Source organism: Rhinolophus sinicus, linkage group LG02 (assembly GCF_036562045.2).
Source record: "Rhinolophus sinicus isolate RSC01 linkage group LG02, ASM3656204v1, whole genome shotgun sequence".
In the NCBI taxonomy this organism is placed as follows: domain Eukaryota; kingdom Metazoa; phylum Chordata; class Mammalia; order Chiroptera; family Rhinolophidae; genus Rhinolophus; species Rhinolophus sinicus.
The window spans coordinates 111112219-111134512 of NC_133752.1; the positions used below are offsets into that span (position 1 = coordinate 111112219).

A 22294-nucleotide genomic window follows, 5' to 3' on the forward strand; every position below is an offset into this window, starting at 1 on the left:
TTACTATAACGCAGTGAAATTTACAATTGGCTTCTGTGCTCTAGGGACCTTTCTGTTTAAAACAGGGTGCCAGAGCCACTTCTGTGCATCTGATTACCACCTTAACTTCTTCCCTGGAAAGAGAATCTTTTCTTTGCTAAGCAATCTGGTAGCCTCCCTCCTTTCAGAGATGCTTTATTTGTAGAGTTACATCTTCGCATTATTACAAAGTTTGAAGCCATGGACATGGACATGGGGAAAAACCATAAACATGGGGAAAACTACCCTAATCTCTGACCATGCAAACTTGTGGTCTGCTTTGAAATCATTCTGGGATATCAAACATCTGACCTCTTCTTGTGATTTCAGTTCACAGTGAATTGTTTATCCCTTTACTCCGTAACTGTTTCTAAGCAACACTCCCTGCCAGCTATTGTGCTGCATGTGGTACATCGTGATGAGGGCACAGACATACTGCCCTGCAGAGCCCACCGACCTGGGGGCGTTTGAAGTCAACAGAAAAACCAGTTAAGGCTGAAAGGTGCAGCCTGTTGTCATTCGTGTCACAGTATAGCTTAATGAAGGTCAGGAGAGGGAAAAGTATGCATTCACCATACCCACCCACATACACTAACTTCCAGACAGGAGAGGAAATGGTCTATCCTTCAAGGAAGATGGCGTTCTATGTTCATCCTAACTTAGAACAGCGAGGAAACCACAAGCTAGTCCGTTGCCTGGGGGTGACATCTGGAGATCGGACTTTTCTTCCCCATTTGAATTGGTACAAATTCACTGAAAATGCATTGGGTTTAAAAATTAGGAAGTTCTCCCTATTTATTACATATGTCATCTTTGGTGGTTTGAAATATTTTGGTAAGTAGCTTAAAATGATTCCTCAAAAATATTTCACTTTTTTGGAAAACAAAGATCGTGAGCACGTAGCGTAAGTCGGTGTCTGACGCCTGAGTGAGATTCCTCCTGTTCTTATTTGTTAAATCTCAAATCCGGGCACCTACTGCTATAGAAACAGTGTTTGTCACTTGCCCTTATCCTCATTTCAATGTAATAATATGGTCCCCTTTTTTACATCTGATTTTTTCTCTTTGGTGATTGAGGTCGGACACTGGGAAAATTGGGATTGATGGTTTGACATAAATGTCCACACACAAAATTCCTTTTTCTTCCCAGTGCTCACAGTGGAGCCGAGTAACAAGTACACACTGTCAGCCCACACTGCTCTTCTTAACAGTGCTGCCCCCCACCCCCCACCCCCCGCAGGGGCAGAAAGGGACAGTTAGGGAAGCAAAACTACCAAGGGAATGATTATAAAGTCACAGCAGTTCCTAGATGGCTGCCTTGTGCCTCAAGTTCTTGTGGGGCATTCGGAGGTCGATAAGTAACATTCCTTTTGCTCACCTGAGTTAGAAACAGATGAGAGAAAGCTGTAGGAGGCAGGCAGATAAAGACCACAAGATCACTGCATAACTGAGAAAGACATTGGAAAGCTTGGTTTTAGGTTTATTCACTGAGTGAGGTGACAGACTGGCCCAGGCAGACAAGTCACCTGCAGTGCTGGGTAGGACCAGCCCCCAGGGGCTGCCCCTGCAAGCTGAGCTTGGGAAAGCAGAAAGCTATGCTCTCTGCAAACAGGCAGATCCTATGGGAAAGTTGCCCACCAGGGGTGGACCCGAGAATCACGCCTCACCTCCCTCCTGGTGAGAAGTGAGTAAGGAGGCTGCTTTCACGGCTGTTCCTCCACGGAGAAATCAGGCGTGGAGATGTGTGTGCCTCCAACTCAGCTAGGCCCATGGAAAAGGCCAGCAGTCCTAATTGCACGTTGCCACGTGATGATAGTAAAGCAGAAAAATAAAACATGACTTCAGAGGCTAAGCTTTATATGCAATGGGAACAATAGTCGCCAAGCAGCCTGTCAGAGCCACTTTGGAACAAGGGAAGTAAGTGTGTGGAGCACTGAGCAGGAACCAGCTCTCCTTTGAGCTTTTCCCATCTGGAAGTTGTCAACAATTAAGATTTAAACTCACCTTTGTCCCCTCTTGCAGGTGAGCGGCCTCTATCTCTGTACCTGTTGTTTCAATGAGTTGCTACTTATTTCTGCCCTCTGTGTATGTATTTGCTGTGAGCAGGTCCTCTCCCCTCAGCCCATTGCTCCGACGGTGGCTCCTTCTCTGCTCATGTCCCCCATGGTGTTCACACACCCCACCGGTACCCCACCAATGCAGAGGGACGGTGGGCTCCTGCCGCTGGGAAGCTGGGATCCAGCTGCCGCCTCCACCAGCCTCCTGCTGCCTCTGCAGAGCCCAGAGCCCTCCGTACTCACCAGCAGCCCACTTACCAAGCTGCAGCTTCAGGAAGCACTTCTGTTCCTCATTCAGGTAGGAGGGGCCATCGTCTGTCTTCTTCCCTTACCAATCCTGCTGCCCTGATGGGTGCCACTCTGAGTGAATTAAGACGCAGCCAGTGCCTACTCAATACTCCCCAATAATAAGAGGATGAAGAGACAACTCACCCTGAACCACAGTGGCTCTGCACTTAGCTGGATGACATGCAGAATACGGACTGTGGCTCCTCAGGGGTTTTATAATCTGGGGAGCCGCCTGAGTCCTCCAAGCTGTTACCTGTCAGAAAAGAACAAAGCATACAGTTTAGAATTAGGACACCCCTGAGAGGATTCTAGGTGCCGTGGGGCGCCCAAGGGCCAGCTGGAGCGAGCGGCAGCACTTAGGGGACGGTCCGAGCTGACCGTTGAGCAAGGAGCAGGCTAGCAGACAGGCCAGTAATGGCTGTGACCACTAAGAGCGGGTCTTGCAAACAATTTTGAAGTCTGCTGATAAGAACAGGATAGAGTGACGGGACTTCTCTAGTGGCCGCATGTCTTCCTTGTCTCTATGAAATAGTAACAACAACAATAAGAGCTACCACTTCCATAGAGCTTTGTGCCAGGCGCTGTTTTATATGCTTTACGGATATTAATTCATTTAATCCCTATGCAACAACCCCATTATTTTTCCTGTTTTAGAGACAAGGAAAGGAGGCCAAGTGACTGGCCCGAGGTCACACAGCTAGTGAAGGACAGAGCTGGATCGGCTGGCTGGCTCCAGAGGGCCCCTCCCACACTGCAGCGGGTGCGGGGTGGGGGTGGGGAGCAGGGCTGTGGCCTGGCATCGGCCTTGGGTGGGTGGGCGGTCAGCTCTCCGCCTAGCAAAGCACATCCAAAAATAAACTGGCCTTGAAAAGGGGAATGCTCCTCTCCAGACAGAGTTCAGCCACCTCAGTTAACGTATTTAGGTGTATTTGTGATAGACTGTCTTTAAGAAAATTTTTGTGGTACTTTGCTTAAGCTTCAGATGGCTTTTAGGAAGTAGGCTAGCACTTTTGCAGTTGTCTCATACTACTTAAAAAGAAGATGGTCTCTATTAGTAAAAATATTTTTAAAGGGAACGTACTTTAGAATGAAAGGAATGGGGCCTTAGAAATCAGCATCAGAGTGTGAAAGAAGAGTAATCTGCTGAAGACAGCCAACGACTGATTGTGCCTGACTCACAAATATCAGCATAGGAGTGTTTGCCACCCTTTTAAGCCATTTGTGATAAGTTCATGAGGACTTAGATGGGACGTCCGTGAGCAATACAGGAAAAAAGACCTTTACATTTGAATTTTAAAGTTCATTCCATTTAAATCACATTGTTCCAGAGGAGTCTGTGCAGGAGCCAGGACTCTGAAGACCTAGCGCAGTCCCTGTGCGTTCCTAGTTAGAAGGTATATTTATGTTCCCGCCACTCTCTGCAGACGTTTCATTTTCCCCATGTTTTAGACGTATTTTCCTGATCAACTGTTAGAAGGCACTCAGTCTGTTTGTAACCTTTGCCTGTTGGTGGGACACAGTCTCATGCACAGGGACTTTGTGGCAACTTTGTGAGAAAAACAGGGATAAGTAATTCTCCTTGTTGCATGAGAATAATGCTAACTGTGGGGTGGGGGGGTGCCAAGAGAGGATGATGGGAATGTGAAATGTGGGTGAGTTACTAAAGCTTTAAAGGATTTGGGTGGGAGGGAGAAGTCTCCAGAATTAAAAACAAAACCACTGATTAGACCTGTGACTCCCCCACAGCCCTTAGCGGGCAGAAAAGCCCAGAGACTGCCAGGCTCACTACTGTCCACTTGGCACGGCCAAAGCTTTCCGTAACTAATGGGAGAGTTGTACTGGCTGTGATCAGGTACCAATGAAGCATATTGCAAGTAAACTCCTGACTAGACTTACGCCAAAAACAAAATACACACGTTAGAGGACCTTTAAGAGCCACTAGCAATTCCTAATCATACTTTGAGAACCGCTGATGTGGATCCCCTCCTCCCTATCCAGCCTTTGGGGACCTCTGTGCTTTCACCAACAGACCTGGGCTTTTCACAAGTGACCCTCGTTCCATACGCCACGTGGTTGCCCCTCCGCGCGGCATGCAACACACTGGTTTTCAGTTGAAAACCAGCAGCGAACTCTGTCCGGCCTCGCCTTCAACCCCACCTAACATCACATACGCAGTGCAGAACTACCGGCTGTTAGAGCAAGCAGGTAGAAATGAGCATCTTAGGATCAAAATGCCAGTTCTGCCCAAGCGCGGAAGCCTTTTGTTTCTGCCAAACAAATCACATTCCCTCCGGTCTTTTGATTTTGTTTTCCAGAATGATGACAACTTCTTAAATATAATCTATGAAGCTTATCTCTTCAGCATGACACAAGCAGCCATGAAAAAGACTACGTGAAAGCAAAGCATTTTCAAATGATTTTCAAGGTCCTCCAGCTCAAGGTTCTTTCATGTTAAATGGTGTTACCCTGAATGTTTCTGCCTTTTTTTTTTAAAGTATGTATAATATGAAGTAAAATGTTTCAGCCTTTCTTTCAATCAAGGTGTTTCATTTTGGGGTTTTTTAATCACATCCTTCAGTATACCTGGTACTAAGAATTGAGTGGGTAGAAAGTCCTTTGCTCATATTACACAGTAAATGCCACGATTAAATTATTTTTTTCTTACATGCATGGGGCCGTTTCTAGAAGATTTAGCCTCTCCATAGGGACAGCTGTTCTGGAAACTTGGTTTCTTTTCTAATACCTCTGGTTATTCTGTGAACACAGAACGTGTAGCTCCCGTTGCCGAGCTCCTTGTGCTATAGTGCATGCCGACCACCAGGTGGCAGTGTCCCCTCACAGACGAACCTGCACGGCCCTTACCCAGCCTTTGGAAGTAATGCTGATTTTTGGACAAAGTAAACCTTTCATTTGCAAAAGTCCAATTTGCATGTTTTCCCCGGGCCTCTGAAGGAAAATTATTTCTAAAGGTATTTATAGCTGATTTCTAGAGGATAGCTGTTCTAGGAGCCCACAAGTGGCCCAGATTTCCAGTAACACTTCATTTATCCTTGCTCATGTTGCTTCTTTTGGACTCAACCAGCAGAATATGCCTGCCTATGCTTCCAAATGAACGTTTTATCATCTTTAGCAAAACGTGCTGAGAGGAAGGTCACAGAAGATTTTAAAGCCTTTTCTTAGCCTCTGAGGATAGATAGTGGATTGTTCGGGACATAATGATACGGGTTCTTCAAGCTTGGAGCAGATTGATTTTTGTGTTCACAGAGATGAGGAGCTTAATCTTGGAAGGAGTCAGAAGAGCACTTGCCAAGTTGTTAAGGCCCAAAAGAGTGGGCCTGGGGATTAGTCCCTGCTGAGTATTAGTAATAAATAAAGCTTTGCATTTCTACAGCCCTTTTTATTCCTGGATCATAAAAAGATCTCTACATGACTTCGCAGAAGACAGGTTTTATTCTCATTTTATAGGTCATGAAAGGAGGCACGGGAAAGTAGGTTTCCTCACAGCTTCTGAGGCCAAGACTTGGGCTTTCAGCTTCAGACCTTAATTCAGGCACGCCATCAAGAAAGGGTCTATGGGAAGACCACCTCCCACTTCCCGCAGGAGCGCACTTTGTCTTCTGCGGAGGAGAGCTGGGCGGGAGGCCGTGGCTCTAACTGAACCCTTGTTTTGTGCCATACGCAGGCTGAGGGCCTCCTACATTTATGAAGGGACTTTTGTTTCTTTGATATGTTCTACAACATCTAACACAGTGAAAAACCCACATGACTTTCTAACAGAATACTTGGAATTATGTAATTGCTTATATATTTCAGTATTCTTATAAGGAAAATGAGTCGAAGAGAAGGACACACATGGATCTGTTATCCCAAAATCAATGACTGTGCTCACTTCAGCAACACGTATACTAAAATTGGAACAAAATCAACAATATACTTCACTGCTGGCCAATCTTTTAAAAGAAAAATCTCTTTGATCTTAATTACATGTTTAGAGTTGCTTCTCTTTGCTAGGGAGAAATTAATTCCATTTTAAATGTTTCTAATATATTTGGGGTAGCAAATGGGTAATCTCACGAAATATTTCTTTTTTTACCTCAGCATTAAATCAAATGAAATAGAAAGAAATATCAAGAGTAGCACCTAATGTGAAAAGGTGCACATGAAATGACAGAGGAAGGAACCCAAGCCCAGCGTGATCAGACCTACACTGCCAGCTTCACTCAGGCCTTTTTAGGTCACCACCACAGTGATCTGTTTGAAAATAATAAATTCCCCATCCTTTACTGGAATGATCCACTTTAAAAGTGATGGCCCAATTCATTTAGACCAAAGACTAAGTCACCCTCTTAAGGGGTACTTGGTGATGGAGTGCTTATTCTTCTATATGACAAAGTAGGTGAGAGCTTCTTTGTACAAAGAACTTTCTCTAGAGAGTCCGAGAATAGATTAAAAGGCACCCAAAATTAGACTTCATATATCAATTAACTTTTTCCCACTCTCACCCCAAATTTTGAGACCATCATAGACTTAGACTCTACTCCTAGGTGTCACTGGCTCCCAGACAGCAGTTTTAAACTAGTAGAATCTCAGATGGAACCCTGAGATTTTGTTCCTAAAGCAGCATTATCCAATGCAGTGGATTTCAACCTTGGAGAAGTGATGGAAGTCAGTTCTGCCTGGTGTAGGGGGTAGATCACATAGCCTTTGTCACACAGACTTGCCTTCAGTTCCTGGACAAGTGAACTTTCACAATGCACTGATTTCTGATTTGTAAAATGAAAGTAATACCCACTTCACAGGGTCCTTACGAAGATTAACTAGGAGCAACATATGTAAAATGGCTCCTCCTGCCATATACTCTAGAAGGATAAATTACTTTCTACCCCCTCTGCCTTGTCTGTGTGACCAGTCCTCTGACCGACCGTTGGGATGAGGCCTGCTGCTGCTGACGTGGTCTTCATCTGCCAGCCACCATGACTTAAGTGTTCAGGCTGATATTGACACTTACGTATTTATGGTTACTTTATTATACCCTCTTCTCCTCTTCATTCCTTTGTCAATAAAATGAAAATAATAACACTTATCCCTTCCTTCCAAAGGAAGTGCCTTGAGCTCTGTAAGACAAAGATGTCAGTTCAACCCACGATGGTGTAAGGCGTGATCAAACAGTACAGTGAATGTTTAAATTTTAAAAAAATTTATTACAATAGGGCTGACCCGGTGGCTCAGGCAGTTAGAGCTCCGTGCTCCTAACTCCGAAGGCTGCCGGTTCGATTCCCACATGGGCCAGTGGGCTCTCAACCACAAGGTTGCCAGTTCGATTCCTCGAGTCCCGCAAGGGATGGTGGGCAGCACCCCCTGCAACTAAGATTGAACACGGCACCTTGAGCTGAGCTGCCGCTGAGCTCCCGGATGGCTCAGTTGGTTGTGTCCTCTCAACCACAAGGTTGCCGGTTTGACTCCCGCAAGAGATGGTGGGCTGTGCCCCCTGCAACTAGCAACAGCAACTGGACCTGGAGCTGAGCTGCGCCCTCCACAACTAAGATTGAAAGGACAACAACTTGACTTGGAAAAAGGGCCTGAAAGTCCACACTGTTCCCCAATAAAGTCCTGTTTCCCTTCCCCAATAAAATCTTAAAAAAAAAAAAATTATTACAATAAAAGATACATTGCCATTAATCCCCCTCAGAATATCCTCCCTCACTTTGAACACACTTTCCCCATCATTCTTGCCACTTTCTGAAGCAGTTCTGGAAGTCCTCTTTCATGAGTGTCTTTAGTTGTACTGTCATGGCTGCCTCGATGTCTTGAATCATTTTGACTTTGGGGAAGAGCCAGAAGTCACATTGTGCCAGATCCAATGAATAAGGTAGATGAGGACACACTGTAATGTTTTTATTTGACAGAAACTGCTGTACCAGAAGTGATGGGTGACACGGAGCATTGCCATGATGGAGGATGATTTATGACACACTTTAAAACACACCTTCTCCAACCGTAGCTCACACCCGACTTACTGCACTGAACAAGTTGAAACGTGTCACACACTGTTACTAAGGTTCAACATGCCACTTCCCGTATTGAAGATCCCTGAGTTTCCATTGGATGGCATGCAGCAACAGCATTCACCATATTTTGTGATCACAACAGAAATGCTCCATGTTACACATCACTTCTGGTACTGCAATTTCTGTCCAATAAAAACATTATGGTGTGTCCTCATCCACCTTATTCACTGGATCTGGCACCAGGTGACTTCTGGCTCTTCCCCAAAGTCAAAATGATTCAAGACATCGAGGCAGCCACGACAGTGGAACCAAAGACATCATGAATGAGGACTTCCAGAATTGCTTCAGAAGGTATTGTTACTGCTCTACATTTATGAGCAAAGTGCCATTTTAATTGCAAAGTCAGAGAAGGAGTGTTATTTAATAGAATTTATAGTCCCTGAATGGTCTCCAGAAAAGACACACATTGCTGAATCTCCCCATTTAGAAAGCCAGGCATGGTGGCCATTGCAGAATGAGAGAAACGTTTATCAGGATCTTCAAGAACTTCCTATTATGTGGTCCCAGCTCTGCTGATACCCACAACTGGCTTCTTCCAAGTCAGTCAAAAGGTAGGTGGGCCCAGAGCAAAATCTTCCCAGGCTGAGGCTCTCCCATGAAAGGCACACATTGTTTGCATCTGGTAAGTTCATCCTTCCCTCAAACACAATTAGCCCAACACCTTTCTCATGTCTCAGGGACACACTCTGCTTTCTTCCTCTTGATAAAGAGGGTGCAAATCAGAGAAGAAAATGCCTTTCCTCCTAAAGAACTTCCAACTATTGAATAACATTAGCCTTCTTTTCTCTTGGGTGCTAAAGAGAAAACCAACAGTTGACACATATTAAAGCTTATATTCCTGGGTGTTAAATACTAAGGATAGGAGGTGTCACATAACAGACCAGGCCTCTTGGGTTCAACCATATGTCAGTACAAACACAGGAGAGAACAGGAGCTCAGTGTTGAATGCTGAAGACAGTTCTTTGTTCAGCGGCGGTGTGGTGGGGTGGGGTGGGTGTGTAGGGTGCAGTGTTAGGAGTGATATTTTCAGACCCGATGGGCACATTGGTTGCTCACCCCTCCTAGCAAGAGCTTCCCCATAGTGCTCGCTCTGTTCAGACACATGCCTCTCAACAAAAGCAGCTTGCTTCCCAGGCTTTGGAATGTCAAGCCATCTTTAATGTTGAATGTATCATTTACAGCCAGCAGGTTGTAGCGACACTTCATCGTGCAGAGTTGCCTGGCTGCACAGGTTGCTGGGTCTTACCAGAATTTTGCTGAATACTTAATTTTTAGGTTTCAAATGCACACCATCCTCCTCCCTCTTACAATTAAGGGAGTGAGAGAGGCGCTTACAAATACTTGGTATATTTCATTGAACCTTGAGTATCTAGATAGATTTTTACCAAATTGGGTTATGAGTAATGCCTTCCAGTAGCTCAGAACCCTGAGAAAAGTACACAAATAAAAACTGTGTGTGCAGATTATGGTCTTAAAACATCAGGGGGGAGGTTGAAAGCAGAGCACTCTCTGTAACATTCGGGCTGGGCAGAACAGGCAGGCACTGTAGCTCTGAGCCAGCTAGTGCAGCGCAAACCACACAGCCCGGCTTTCTTGGACAATTAACTAAGGGCACAGCAGGAAGGAAGTAGAGAGTGTTCTAACTAGGCACAAGAAAAGGTGGGAGACCCTACAGTTGTAAGCCAAAAATCTAAGAATTTCCCTGAAAGTCTGAGAACCAAGAGGAGAGGCACTAAATATCTAAGATAGAACCACCCAATGAGGTTGGCCAGTGCTGAAACAGACAGACACTCAGGGAGGTGGTGGGAGTCCACATGCTTCGTGATGCTGAGCAGCAGTAAGGCTACCAGTGTAGAAGCTAGATATTCTCGGGGGTCTCATGATGGAAGCTGCAAGTCCCGCCCACAGGCAATTCTATAGAAGACATAATCCAGTAAAAGGAAGCTCCAGCTCCTCTGAGATTTTTCTCACTTCCTACCACCTGGCTTGTAGGTGACGCCAACCATGCCTTTTCTCAGCACAGCTAGAGCCTCAGTAATCCATTAAGGAGCTCCAAAGACCAAGATGGCAGCCCCAACATCTAGGTTGCCATGAGCTCCTTATTTCCCATGATATAGTGTGAAGAACATATACTTAGAGTCAAAAAGATCTGGATTCTAATCCCACCCTCTCCTGTCTCTTTCCTCAACCAAGTCAGTATCAGGGGAAAAAAATTATTTTCTGTATGGTTATCATGCAAACATAGAAATTGTCACTTTGGGTCAGAGAACGGCCACCCATTTTCCACAGTGGCGTTTTTTTGTTGGACAGTGGCCCTATGGAATGTGCCATGGAAGGGGCTGGTTCTTTAGTCCCATCAGCCTCAAAGTTTAGGTGTATCTCAGCTTCTGTGTTGCCATTTATAGCTCTGTCATAAATCTTTCCAGAATTGTTTGATGCTTCTCTATTTTCTGCCCATAGCACTTTCCAGGGTTATGAGTTCTTTAAGTTTTATCCCCTTCTGTGTACATGGTAGTTTGCCCAGCATGCCCAGGGGCTAAGAAACTGGCTTGGAAGAAAATCCATAAAGAGACCCTGACAGGACGAGGGGCTCTGTTCTGCGTGAAATGCCTGTGTGAATGTCCTTAACCTGTCAGAAGCCTCTGTCTTCCCAAGGCCAAACTTGGTGATGTCAGCTAAGAGCTATTCCTAGCTTTGGGTTCCTGAAAATTTTTCATCCTCCTCAGTGCTTTTCCTGAGTAGGTAGATGTGAGAAGAATATGCCTCCTTTTAGTTTCATATATCCAGAAATCATATCTATCTGTCTTTACCATCTGTTGGAAATGAGCTGCTCGTCCCCAAACTCTTTACCACATGCTAAGTTGGGGCTACTTCATTCATTCATTCATGCATGTATTCACTCAGTAAACATGTACTGACCTCTGTGTGTGGAGACACAAAGGTGAGTCAGACCTCGTCCCTGCCCCAAGGATCTCACAGTCCGGTTGGAGGCAGACTAGTTATAAAACATGATAAGGGCAATAATTGTTATGCATAGGATATTATGGCTCAAACAAGGCAAATAGGAGGTTGAGGGAAGGTTTCCAGGCAGAGGATGCCCAAGCTGGTCCTTAAAGGATCGGTCAGAGTTGACAAAATGGGGGTCGGCAGATGTTCAAGGCACATAAAAGATGGTAGGAGATATTAAGGCAGGAAGCGTCAATGGGGTGTGTGTGCGTGCAAATGTGTGTGTGTGTGTGTGTGTGTGTGTGTAGTTGGGTGGCAAGGGGGTAGGTAGGGTAGAATTCATCCAGTGCTGCTGGAGAGATGAAAATAGAGGGTGACAGGAATGTGGCTGGAGAAAGCACATCCCAACCTCTGCAGACAATGGGGACCCATTGACAGTTCAGGCAGGAAGGGTCATGGTCAGGTCTTCATTTCCAATACCCCTTGGCAGGCGGGGATACAGGACAGAGAAGATGGGCAATGGAGGTGTCTTTGGGAGGTTGCAGCAGTGGTCTGGGGGGAAAGGATGACAGACTGATCTGAGGCAGTGGTAGTTGAGATTGAAAAACAAGAGAGAAGAGACAGATTTAAGAAATATTTAGGAAGCAAAATTGTTAAGACTTAGTTGTTGAGTATACACAGATAGTAAAGGAGAAGTCGAGGACGACCTCCCAGGTTTCTAGCTTGGTTGATTAGGTTGGTGATAATGAGATTAAATGAGGAAATGCTGGCTAGAACTAATAATAATAATAACAGCACCTACTAAGTTCTTCATATGTACCAGACGTTGTTCTTGGCCCTCAACACATTATTTCATTTGTCCGTCACAGAAACCCTGCAAGGGGTCCCCTACGTGTGGCCAAGGAAGCTGTCATTGACTCCATCTGAAGCGCTGCAGGTAACATGTGCTTTCTAAGGCTCCCTCGGAGAGCCCAGTTCTCACCCTCCGTCAGGTGCAGGTGCAGTGGTCCTGCCGGGCCACATGGCCCCAGCCTGCTTCTCCCAAGTGCTCAGCTTGAGACTCCTCTGTGACCCTGGCCAAAGCCACTGATTATAAAATGTGAGCATGAGGAAGGATTTTGTGAGATGGTAACCCAACCCTTCCATTTCCTGATGAAGACACAGGCTCAGACAGGAGGCTTGACCTACCCAAAGCTGTGTGGTGGGAGCGGAACCCAAACCTTGGCTTCTCCGCTGCAGCTGCTGCCTGTGACTTCAGTGGCCCCTCCTCCAACACAGCACAGTTCCCCAGCCCCAAGGGATCCAGGCGTTCCTCAACCTTTAGAAGTCTGTGTTTATTTATAAAGCTGCTGCTTCTCCTTCCAGCATCTGAAGCATTTTAGAAGCATTAATTAAGGAAGGTTCATACGAGCCCAGGAGGGAAGGAAGGCAAAGCTTTCAGGGGATTCTTTGAAGGACCAATTTTCCTACTGGGTGCCTCTCCTGTTTTTAATTTAACTTCTCAGTCTCCTCAGAACACACACACACACACACACACACACACACACACACACATATACATACACACGTATACATGCACACACATGCCCACATACACGTACACACATACACATGCACACACGTATATATGCACACATACACACATGCGTGTGTGCATGCATAACACACATGCAAACTCATACACACATTATACATGCACAGACACACATGCACACACACCAGCCCACTTCCAGCAGCCCTCCGGCGTCCTTCATAACAAACCTCTGCTGTTAACAACTCCAGTGCTGCTTGGGTCTCTGATGCATCCCTGAGCCCTGTCCCTGGTGGTTTGTCCCCAACTAGCGGTGCCCAGTGGATGCTCCACCGTCAGAGTCACTTCACCTCACACAACCTCACCCCACAGCCCTCTTCTTCCCAAAATCCACCCACTTCAGCACAAGTCATGTCCCATGCTGTGGAGAAACAGTCCTTTATTTTTCCTCCCATCATGGTGGGCGGGGTTGACAAGGGGCCAGAACCAAGAAGGCAGGTGCCTCAGTGTCTGTGGTGGACATGGTCCGGTTCTGGGGCTGCCGTAACAGAGCACCACACTGAGGGGCTCAAACAACAGAACTGTATTATGTCACGGTCTGGAGGCCAGAAGTCTGAGACCAAGGTGTGGGCAGGGCTGGTTCCTTCTGATGCTGTGAGGGAGAGTCTGTTCCAGGGCTCTTGCTTCCCTTCCGGTGGTTTGTTGGCCATCTTTGATTTCTTTGGCCCGTAGAAGCATCATCCCGAGCTCTTCCTTCATCTCACATGGTGCTCTCCATGTGTGCATGTGTCTTTAAATTTTCCCTTTTCCTGTGGATTGGATTAGAGGCCCATCCAAAACCAGGATGACCTCATATTAACTGATTCCATCTGCCATGACCCCATTTCCAAATAAGGTTACATTCAGTGGTCCTGGAGGTTAGGACTTCGACACAGGAATTTTGAGAGGATACAATTCAACCCCCAACTATGTTACTGAAATTCCACAAATCAGGGCTCCCTCCAAGTCTAATTAGTGTCTATGCCTGGTGGCCTGAGGGACTCACATGAGAAATGTTCCAGTTCAGAAACCAAGACCCACTGAGCAGTGGCTGGAGGACAAAACATTGCTACAGAGGAGTTCCTGCAACACTGGCCTCGGGGTGCAGGTGCTGATTACAGAACAGCACAGGTTTCGTCCGGTTTAATTGCCAGCAAGGACTGTCGGCGTGAGAAGCTTTAACCCCGTGACCAGGCACAACTGTGTCTTGAGTTCTTTTGTCACTGTCTCAGTTCCATTTTTGACATTGATCTGACCAGGGTGGGCTGCACTTGGCGATGGACCTAAAAAAGATGGTGCTATGCTGACTGCAGAGACCCGCAACTCTCTCAGTGTTCATTTAGTTCAAATTTTACAGCCTACGCTCTCGACCTTAATTCTGCCTCTCCTATACTGCTGCTGTGGCTCTTTTGTGTTCACTGTTTCTCTCTACCTTGGGCACACACACACACAAATTGAGTTAATCACACTCATTAGTTTATATAAATCTTTATTATTGGTTTGGACAGGACCGTTTTTAATTTTATTCATTTCTTCCCTTTTATGTCCACACCCCACTCCATTCCCTTCCTTCCCAACAACCCCGCCACAGTCATTCTATCGAGTCCAGTGTGTTCCTTCCATTTGTGTTCTCACAAAATGTGTGTTGTTTTGTATGCATGCATTTATTTTAATTTTTATTGAGGATAACATATACACATAAAGAATGCAGACTCTTAAGTGGACAACTCAATAAATTGTATAAGTAACTGACTATATGTGTCTGTGTTAACCCACCACCCAGACTAAGATATAGAATGTTTCCAACACTCCTGAAGGTTGCTAATGCCCCTTCTCAGTCAAAACTAACCCCCGCAGAGACCATCATTCTGATCCCTACCATCATAGATCCCTTCCTTAAATTTCACATTCATGGAGTTATATAGCACATAGTCCTTATAATATCTTTTACCTGCCTTCTTTCACTCATTATTATGCTCATTTTTATTGCTGCCATGTGAACCTTTGAATTGTTGGGCCTGTTGATAAACCTTGGAGTGTTTCCAAGTTTATGACTCTTACGAATAAAGCTGCTATGAACATTTTTGTGCATGTCTTTTGGTGAACATCTGAGCTTACTTCTTTCAGGAATATACCCAAGAGTAGAACCATGGGTCACAGGGTAGGAGGCGCTTTCTCCTCTCTGACATGCTCCATGTTGGATCAACTGACACTTCCCCCAGCAACACACGTGAGTTCTAATAGATGCCCATCTTTGCTAGCTCAGGATATGGTCAACCTTGTAGTTTTAGCCATTCTGGTGAGGGTGTATGGCGTCTCATTGTGGTTCGAGTCTGCATTTCCCTGATAACTAAGGCTATTGAGCACATATGCTGTAGCTATAGATACTGGCTAATCATGGTGGTCTGCTGAGCGGTGTCTGATCAAGTCTGATGCCCATTGTTTAACTGGGCTATTTGCTTTTCCATATTGATTTGTCTTATTTTTAAATGAGTCATTTGTTGGAGGTAAAGAGAAATACCTTTTTCCAGTCTGTTATTGGCCTTTTCACTCTATTAATGATGTTTTTTGACACAATTACAAATGTCCTTCATTTTAATGAAGTCTAAGTTTTTCATTGGTGGTTTTATGTTTTAAGAAATCTTTGTCTAGCCCTGGCAAATTTTAAATGTATGTATTTCCATGTCTTTTTTATTTATGTCAGTGGTATTGTCTCATAAATCTCATTTTCCCCAATAAGTGCTGTTTTTACTTTCCATCCTTGCTGCCATCTGCACGTCCCATCTGCTTCTTCTAACCACTGCACAGTCCTCCACGACATTGCCCTGCCCCCTCCCTGTGCGTTCATCCTGTGTCACACTGGATGGCACTGCAGGGCACGGCAAGGCATTCAACCCAGGAAGCTTTTGTGCTTAAACTGAGGACCACGCAGATGGTCGTGCAGAATCTCAGTCTCCCACACTTCACTGACTCCAGGATGTGTTGACCTTCATGCATTGTGCTTCAGGAGCTCTGTCTCAAAGCCGAACTTTCTTGTATCTATGCAGAAAGCCAGGAGAGATGGATCCCCAACTCTGCCGGTATGTGGAGGTCACTAAAGAGACTTGGGGCCTCATAACTCAGGAATTCAGATCAGTAGGTGTGGGACGAGGCCTAGGAGCCTGCATTTCCCACAAACTCCCTAGTGATTCTTATATGCAACCAGGTTTCATCTACTCAAGAAGTATTCATTGGGTACTTACTTACTACATGCCAGGCACTGAACTAGGTGCTGTGACAGAGCAGTGAACAGAGCAAACAAATATTCCACCCTCAAGAAAAAGATGGACAATAAGGAAGAGAGACAAGTAAAATATCTAAGACGTTAGAGAAAAATGCTGAGGAGGAAAATTAAACAGGGAAGAACAGCAGGTGCCAAATGAGACTTGTACTTATTTTTTTATTGTAACTTAATATTTTTTATATTTATTTTATGATTATAGTTGACATGCAATATTATATTAGTTTCAGGTGAACATAGTGATTAGACATTTATATAACTTATGATGAGATCACCATGATAAGTCTAGTGCCCATCTGGCATCATATATAGTTATTATGATATTATTGACTGTATTCCCTAAGCTGTACTTTACATCCCTATGACTAGTTTTATAACTGGCCATTTGTACTTCTTAATCCCTTCACCTTTCTCACTCACCCTTTCAACTCCCTCCCATCTGGCAACCATCAATTTGTTCTCTGTCTATGAGTTTGTTTCTGTTTTGTTTGTTCATTTCTTTTGTTCCTTAGATTCCAAATAGAAGTGAGATCACGTGGTATGTGTCTTTCTCAGTCTAACTTATTTCACCGAGCATAATGCCGTCTGGATCCATCCGTGTTGTCACAAATGGCAAGGACTGCACTTTTTGATAGGGTCCCAAGGTTTCACTGAGACGGAAACAACTGAAACAAGACCTGAAGCTACAGGGGAGCCGTGTGAGAATTTGAGGAAAGAGCAGTCGGGCAGAGGACACAGCTGCAGCTCCTTTACTAGTTAATGCTTCAATGTCTCTCACATGTGGGTTACACCTTGCTGTGCTCAAATATTCCTAAAACCTGTGAAGAGGACATCGACTAGTTGGACACGGGCCTTACTGCCCACCTTCCAGGCGCCGCAGACCGTGCTGGCTGATCAAAACACTACACGACCACTCCCCTTCCTCCATTCTACCAGACCTCAAGTTTCCGGGTATCCTTTGTGTGGCCACGTGCTTTGGGGGAGGTGGGCCCCAGCACCAGCCAGAAAGAGAATTACAATTGGTTCACACCAGTCAGGGCAGTGCCACTCCCTTCTCCATGACTCCTTTAGGCGTGGGAATAGGATGCAATCTGGCTGTTGGAAAAGAAAGGAAGACTGATGCGTGATTTCTGCAGTAAATGTCCCTCACAGGCAAGAGGTGCACAGGTGAAATCAGACACTCTTCTCCTTGAAGACATGATCACATCTGAGTGTGATGCCTGGAACAATGGCAGCATCCTGTGACCATGAGGGGAGCTAACTTGAGGACAATCCAAAATAATGAGGATGACAGGGGAGAAAGATGAAGAAATTTGGATCTTTGGTAATATTATTGAGCTGTTACATTAACCAACCCAGGAACCATCTAGACTTCTTATGTGAGATATGAAATGGTCAGTTGAGTAGGGGTTATCTGTTACTTTCGGTCAAAAGCACTGACTGAGATCCCCTCCATTCCCACACCCTCGGCATGTTTGGCACGCTTTTCTGATATCTCCCTGAAGATAGGAACTGGGCAGAGTCAACTCTCTACTCTGAGGACCTAATGGGCATTCAGGATATGCGGGGGCTGACTGCCAGACTTAATCTGCAGTCACAAGGACACAGAACACATTATGTGGAGCAAAGGGCAGAGACCCAGGGAGAGTTAGCTGCGCTGGCTCCGGAGCCCTCTTTTGTGTCCGCCTCCTCAGCAGCCCGTGAGCTACCCCCAGGGCAAGAACTTACCACCATCCTGTGGCTCTGAGTCCTAATGATGCCAGGTGCTCAAGAAGGTTTGCTGAGTGTTGGCAAGAGATGAAGAGTAATTGAGAAACGAGAAGTGCAGGGGTGCGGGGACTGGTAGAAGTGAACAGCGTTAGAGAAGGGGGAGAAAATGAGGAGTAGGGTTGTGGAGAAAGGTGTGTGCAGTGTGGCTTCTTCATGGGAACCAGTGGAGGCTGTGAAACAGGATGGAGGCCCAGGGGCCTCAGACGCCAGTGGTCACGCAGACAAGTGAGCCCTAGCAAACACCTAATTATCAGCATGCCCATCTGGTTCCCTCCTCCTTCCCCTCTGCCTCCCCTCCTCCTCAGCCCTCACCCCACCTCCTCTCTCTCTTTCTCTGCCCTCCATCCCCACCCTTCTCCCCTTCTTCCTCAGGGAAATGAGGATATGGCTTAGGCTTAGAAGGATGAACTTCTAGCTGAGAATAGCTCTAGCTGTGCTTCCCAAAAATGCTTTGGGGATTTATCAGAACCAATAACTGCTTTTTGTTTCCTCACCTCCACCTCTCATTCTGCTGCTCCAGAATAGGTGCTGATGCCAGGGGAAGGAAGGCTGCACAGATGTCACCACCCCCAGCTCTAGGGCTACTGCTGCAGACAGTCTGCCTGCATCGCGGTGACTGATCACGGGCTGTGGCCACGGTGCGAGCATGGTGACAGTGCCAAGGAGAAGCGTGGGGACCACAGTGTTAGTGAGTGCTTGCTGTGTGCCGAGCAGCATGAAGGCATGTCGCGCGCCTCATCTCAGCCTCCTGACACCTGCAGTTATCACACTGAGGAGGAAATCGAGAGTCCAGAAGAAATGAGAGCACCTCCAACTCTCATTTGCCACTTGGTCTTCCATGACTTTGTTTCCCCAAGGTAGCAACAGGAAGCCCCTTCCCCAATCCTCTGAGATGTAGCCAAGGGCGTTGTGAATTGGAACGCAAAGCAAAACTTGGGATGTGCCCTGGAGGACAGCCAGCCGGGAGCGAGGGCCCACTGATGAGCACGAGTCCTCTTCACAGAGTATCGTACCTGACGCAGTCTCCAGGAGTAACTGACAAGGCTTTGCAGCACTCGTGTACGTCCCGTCAGCATGAGGTGAGAGCTTCCGGGGCTCAGTGGGCTCATTTGAACTACACATCAGCGCGGCAGTTAAGGCAGTATTTCCCTTCCAGATGGCGTCAAAAACAGCCTGGCCAGACCTGGCTCCTGCCAGACCTCCTCACTCTTTCGCCCTGGATACTGCTGACCCTGGGTGACATCCACAAGTGGGCACGGGACAGGCCCTTTCTGGCCTTTCTGGAATGCTGCCTCTGAAGCACCGAGCTGTAATTTCTGAGCAAGCTTCCAGCCCAGACCAGGTGTCCTCACATGACCTGCCTGGCTCTCTGGGGGCACATTTGGCTTCCCGCCAGGCCAGCCTGCTCCTGCGCTCACTGCTTTGCCTCCACTCCTCCAGCCCGCTGTGACATGTGGGGTTCAGCACCACGATGCTAGCTGAACACGGCTGCGTGTCAACACCACTCCCAACCCCTCCTCTGGCTGGCATGGGCCCCGGTGTTTTTAATGACAAGGTTGGGGTTTGAGAGCCACATTGCCAGGGTACAGCTGAATGATTCTAAATTTAAGCTCGTGTGATCTTTCAGACGTAGGCCGTGGAGTGGCCACGGGATGGGTTTCCACCCCGGTCTTGGCTGCCTGGCCAGGTGCTGGCATTCCTGGGGCAGACACTAGACATGCAGGCTGCAGGCTGCCCCACCTCTTCAGGGATCTGAGCTTCACGACTGCAGAAGAGCGAGTTTACGGTGAGGTACACAGCTGGCTTCCAAGGGCCTTCCTCCTCCACTCTGACCTCCTGGGGCACCCAATGGTCTCTCCCTGGGGTGCCGCCCAGACCCCTCTGCTTCCTCTATGTCCCTCCTCAGTGTGGTCTCACTGCTCAGTCACAGCGTGTCTGCCCCAAAAGAGGTGGGAACACTAGGAGTGGAAGTGACTTAGCAGCCAGTCTCTGTAGTGACATGATCCTCATGAAGAGAGCCACTTCTAGAGGACAGTGGGGTATTTCCAAGGGCAGTTGACATCATATAGTTTACACATTTGCACATGGGGACAGAGCCCTGGAAACTTCCTCTTGACCTGACATGATGGGAATTGCCAAGCCCCCTGTGGGCCAGCTGACCTCAGCCATAGCACTGCCCCTTATCTGTGCTGTGTCTTTTGCAAGGTGTCACCTGGGCCCACCTTGGCAGACACCTTACAAGTGTTCTAATGTGTATGGAATTCCGTTCATCAGTATGTGCTGCACACATGTGCTGGAAATGGGCCCTGCAGAGTGTGTGCCCACTGCCCCCGCCCCAACCTCTGTGTCCACTCTGCTCCCTGAGGTGGGCACCTTGCTTCTGCCCACAAGGAATTAAATGTCTTGCATTCACGTAGAACATCACATTCTCACATCCACCATCTGATACAGCCCTGTCCTATGAGAATCAAATACATTATTGTGTATAGATGACAAAATTAAGAGAGAAAAGGCCCCAGTCGTGCAGGTGACTAGCATCGGGCGGGGATGAGAAGCCAGGCCTTCTGAGCCCTAGGTGGGTGTAGCTCGTTCCCGTGCGCCAAACCACAGAGGCCCCCAGACGCCTGGGCTTCAGCCCACTTTGGACCCCTCCCCACTCCCTGGCAGAGCCTCGTTTTCTCTGGAGAAGAGGGGGCATGCCCTGTGCCAGCTCCCTTGAACGTGTCCTGGGAGGAAAGATTTGCCCATCAATCCTTGTGTAGGAAGATAATCTATATGTAAATAATAATAAAGCACGCTTTTGGTGCCAGGGATGATTCTGCTTTACATGCAGAATCTCATTTACCACTCGAGGGAGTGAAGCAGACCTATTGTCCACAGAATACCCAGTCTCCCATTTTGACTTGATGACAACAGCCAGCCCCAGGCAAGACATCATGATTTATTAGGCCAGGTGGGACTGTCCTGTTTACATCTTTCCAGCCAACTTCTCAGCTCCTGGTGACAATGTGGCCCACTTCTGGCCAACGGGACAGAGACATAAGTTTGCTGGTGGAGGGGGTGGGGAGGTTCTGGGGAAAGTTTTTGCCTTCATAATAAAAAAGAAAAGGAGTACCCGGCATGGCCCTTCTCCTTGCCCTTACCTTGAACTGGGACATGATGTTGAGAACGGCAGCAGCCATCTTGTGACAGTGAGGTGACACAGCATTCAAAGGATCCTGGGAAGGGTGAAGAGGGGGCAGCTGGCCCTCTGGGGCATCATGGAGCACTGAACCAAGACCAGCAACTGCCAACTCCAGACTTCTGGCTCCGCGCTCACAAGTCCTTATTTTGTCAGTTGGGTTTCCTGTTACTTGCAGCTGAATGCATGCCTGCCTGACACAGACCCTCCCTATTTCACAGGTAAGAAAAATGAGCTGCCTTGGAGAACAGAGTAAGGAAGAAACTGTGCTTGAGTTCAAACCCAGAACCTTGGACACAACAGCCTCATCTCTCTCATTGCCTATAAAGTTTGTTAAGCAAATTACTAGTGTACTTAAGATTGCAACAGGATGTTTATCCTATTTAAAAGGATGCTTACAGGCTTGTCTTCAGATTAAATCAAGCATAGCAGCCCCTGTTCTTAGAGCCGCTGGTGTCCTCTGTCTGGCCAAACTCACTTGGACAGCCCCTCCTGAGATGATCTGGGACTCACCAGGGCTGAGCAAATGCAAACACTCTTCAGACAGAGGCCATCAGCGGTGGGGCAGGAGGCCAAGGCAGCCTGCGGGGACCCCAGCACACCACGTTAGCGCAAGCCTCTCCAGCCGACAAGGAAGGACCAGGCCCAGACAGGCCCAAGTCATCTCTAGTCAGGGGCAAAGCCGAAACCCAACTCCTTCCCCAGGTGGGCACTCACCGTCCTCCCCAGCAGTTGCTGGAGCCCCACCTGGTGCCTCAACACCAGCCCACGTGCTCAGACTTGGACCAGGAGCCCCCGTGTTCCTCGTCCATGTCCCCGTAGTGACGCTGCTGTCCCGCAGGTGCTGGTCAGCCGCTGGCAGGGACTATGTCAAACTGCCACACCGCCCCCATTTCCCTGTGTTTATGTGGGGGTCCTGGGGCCCACTCAGGACGCGGCAGAACTGGCAGCACATGGTCCTGGCTCACTTACCAGTTGAGCGAGGGAAATACTGGCTTGTGGCTGGTGTTGGTCAGGAGGAACTTCACCTTCCCTCCGAAAGCTGGTTCCTTGAAGCTTGGATTTCCTCTTGAGGCCTCTGCACTCTTCCTGGGCTGCGAGCTGGAGGGAAACGTAG

The 22294-nt window shown here is 47.2% G+C and overlaps 1 protein-coding gene across 5 annotated transcripts in view; it reads left to right on the top strand.

The window, feature by feature from the left end:
* DCP1B (decapping mRNA 1B) overlaps nt 1-4898 on the top strand; it is a 51819-nt gene extending 46921 nt beyond the window's left edge. For 3 of the 5 annotated variants that reach the window (XM_074325163.1, XM_074325165.1, XM_074325166.1), the window contains 2 exons: nt 2040-2372; nt 4678-4898. In XM_074325163.1, coding sequence (XP_074181264.1) covers nt 2040-2372; nt 4678-4758 — 414 coding nt within the window. In that variant the 3' untranslated portion in view covers nt 4759-4898. The remainder of the gene's footprint in view (nt 1-2039; nt 2373-4677) is intronic. The other 2 variants (XM_074325164.1, XM_019757273.2) reach the window with 2 other exon arrangements.
* Nucleotides 4899-22294: the final 17396 nt, after the last annotated feature.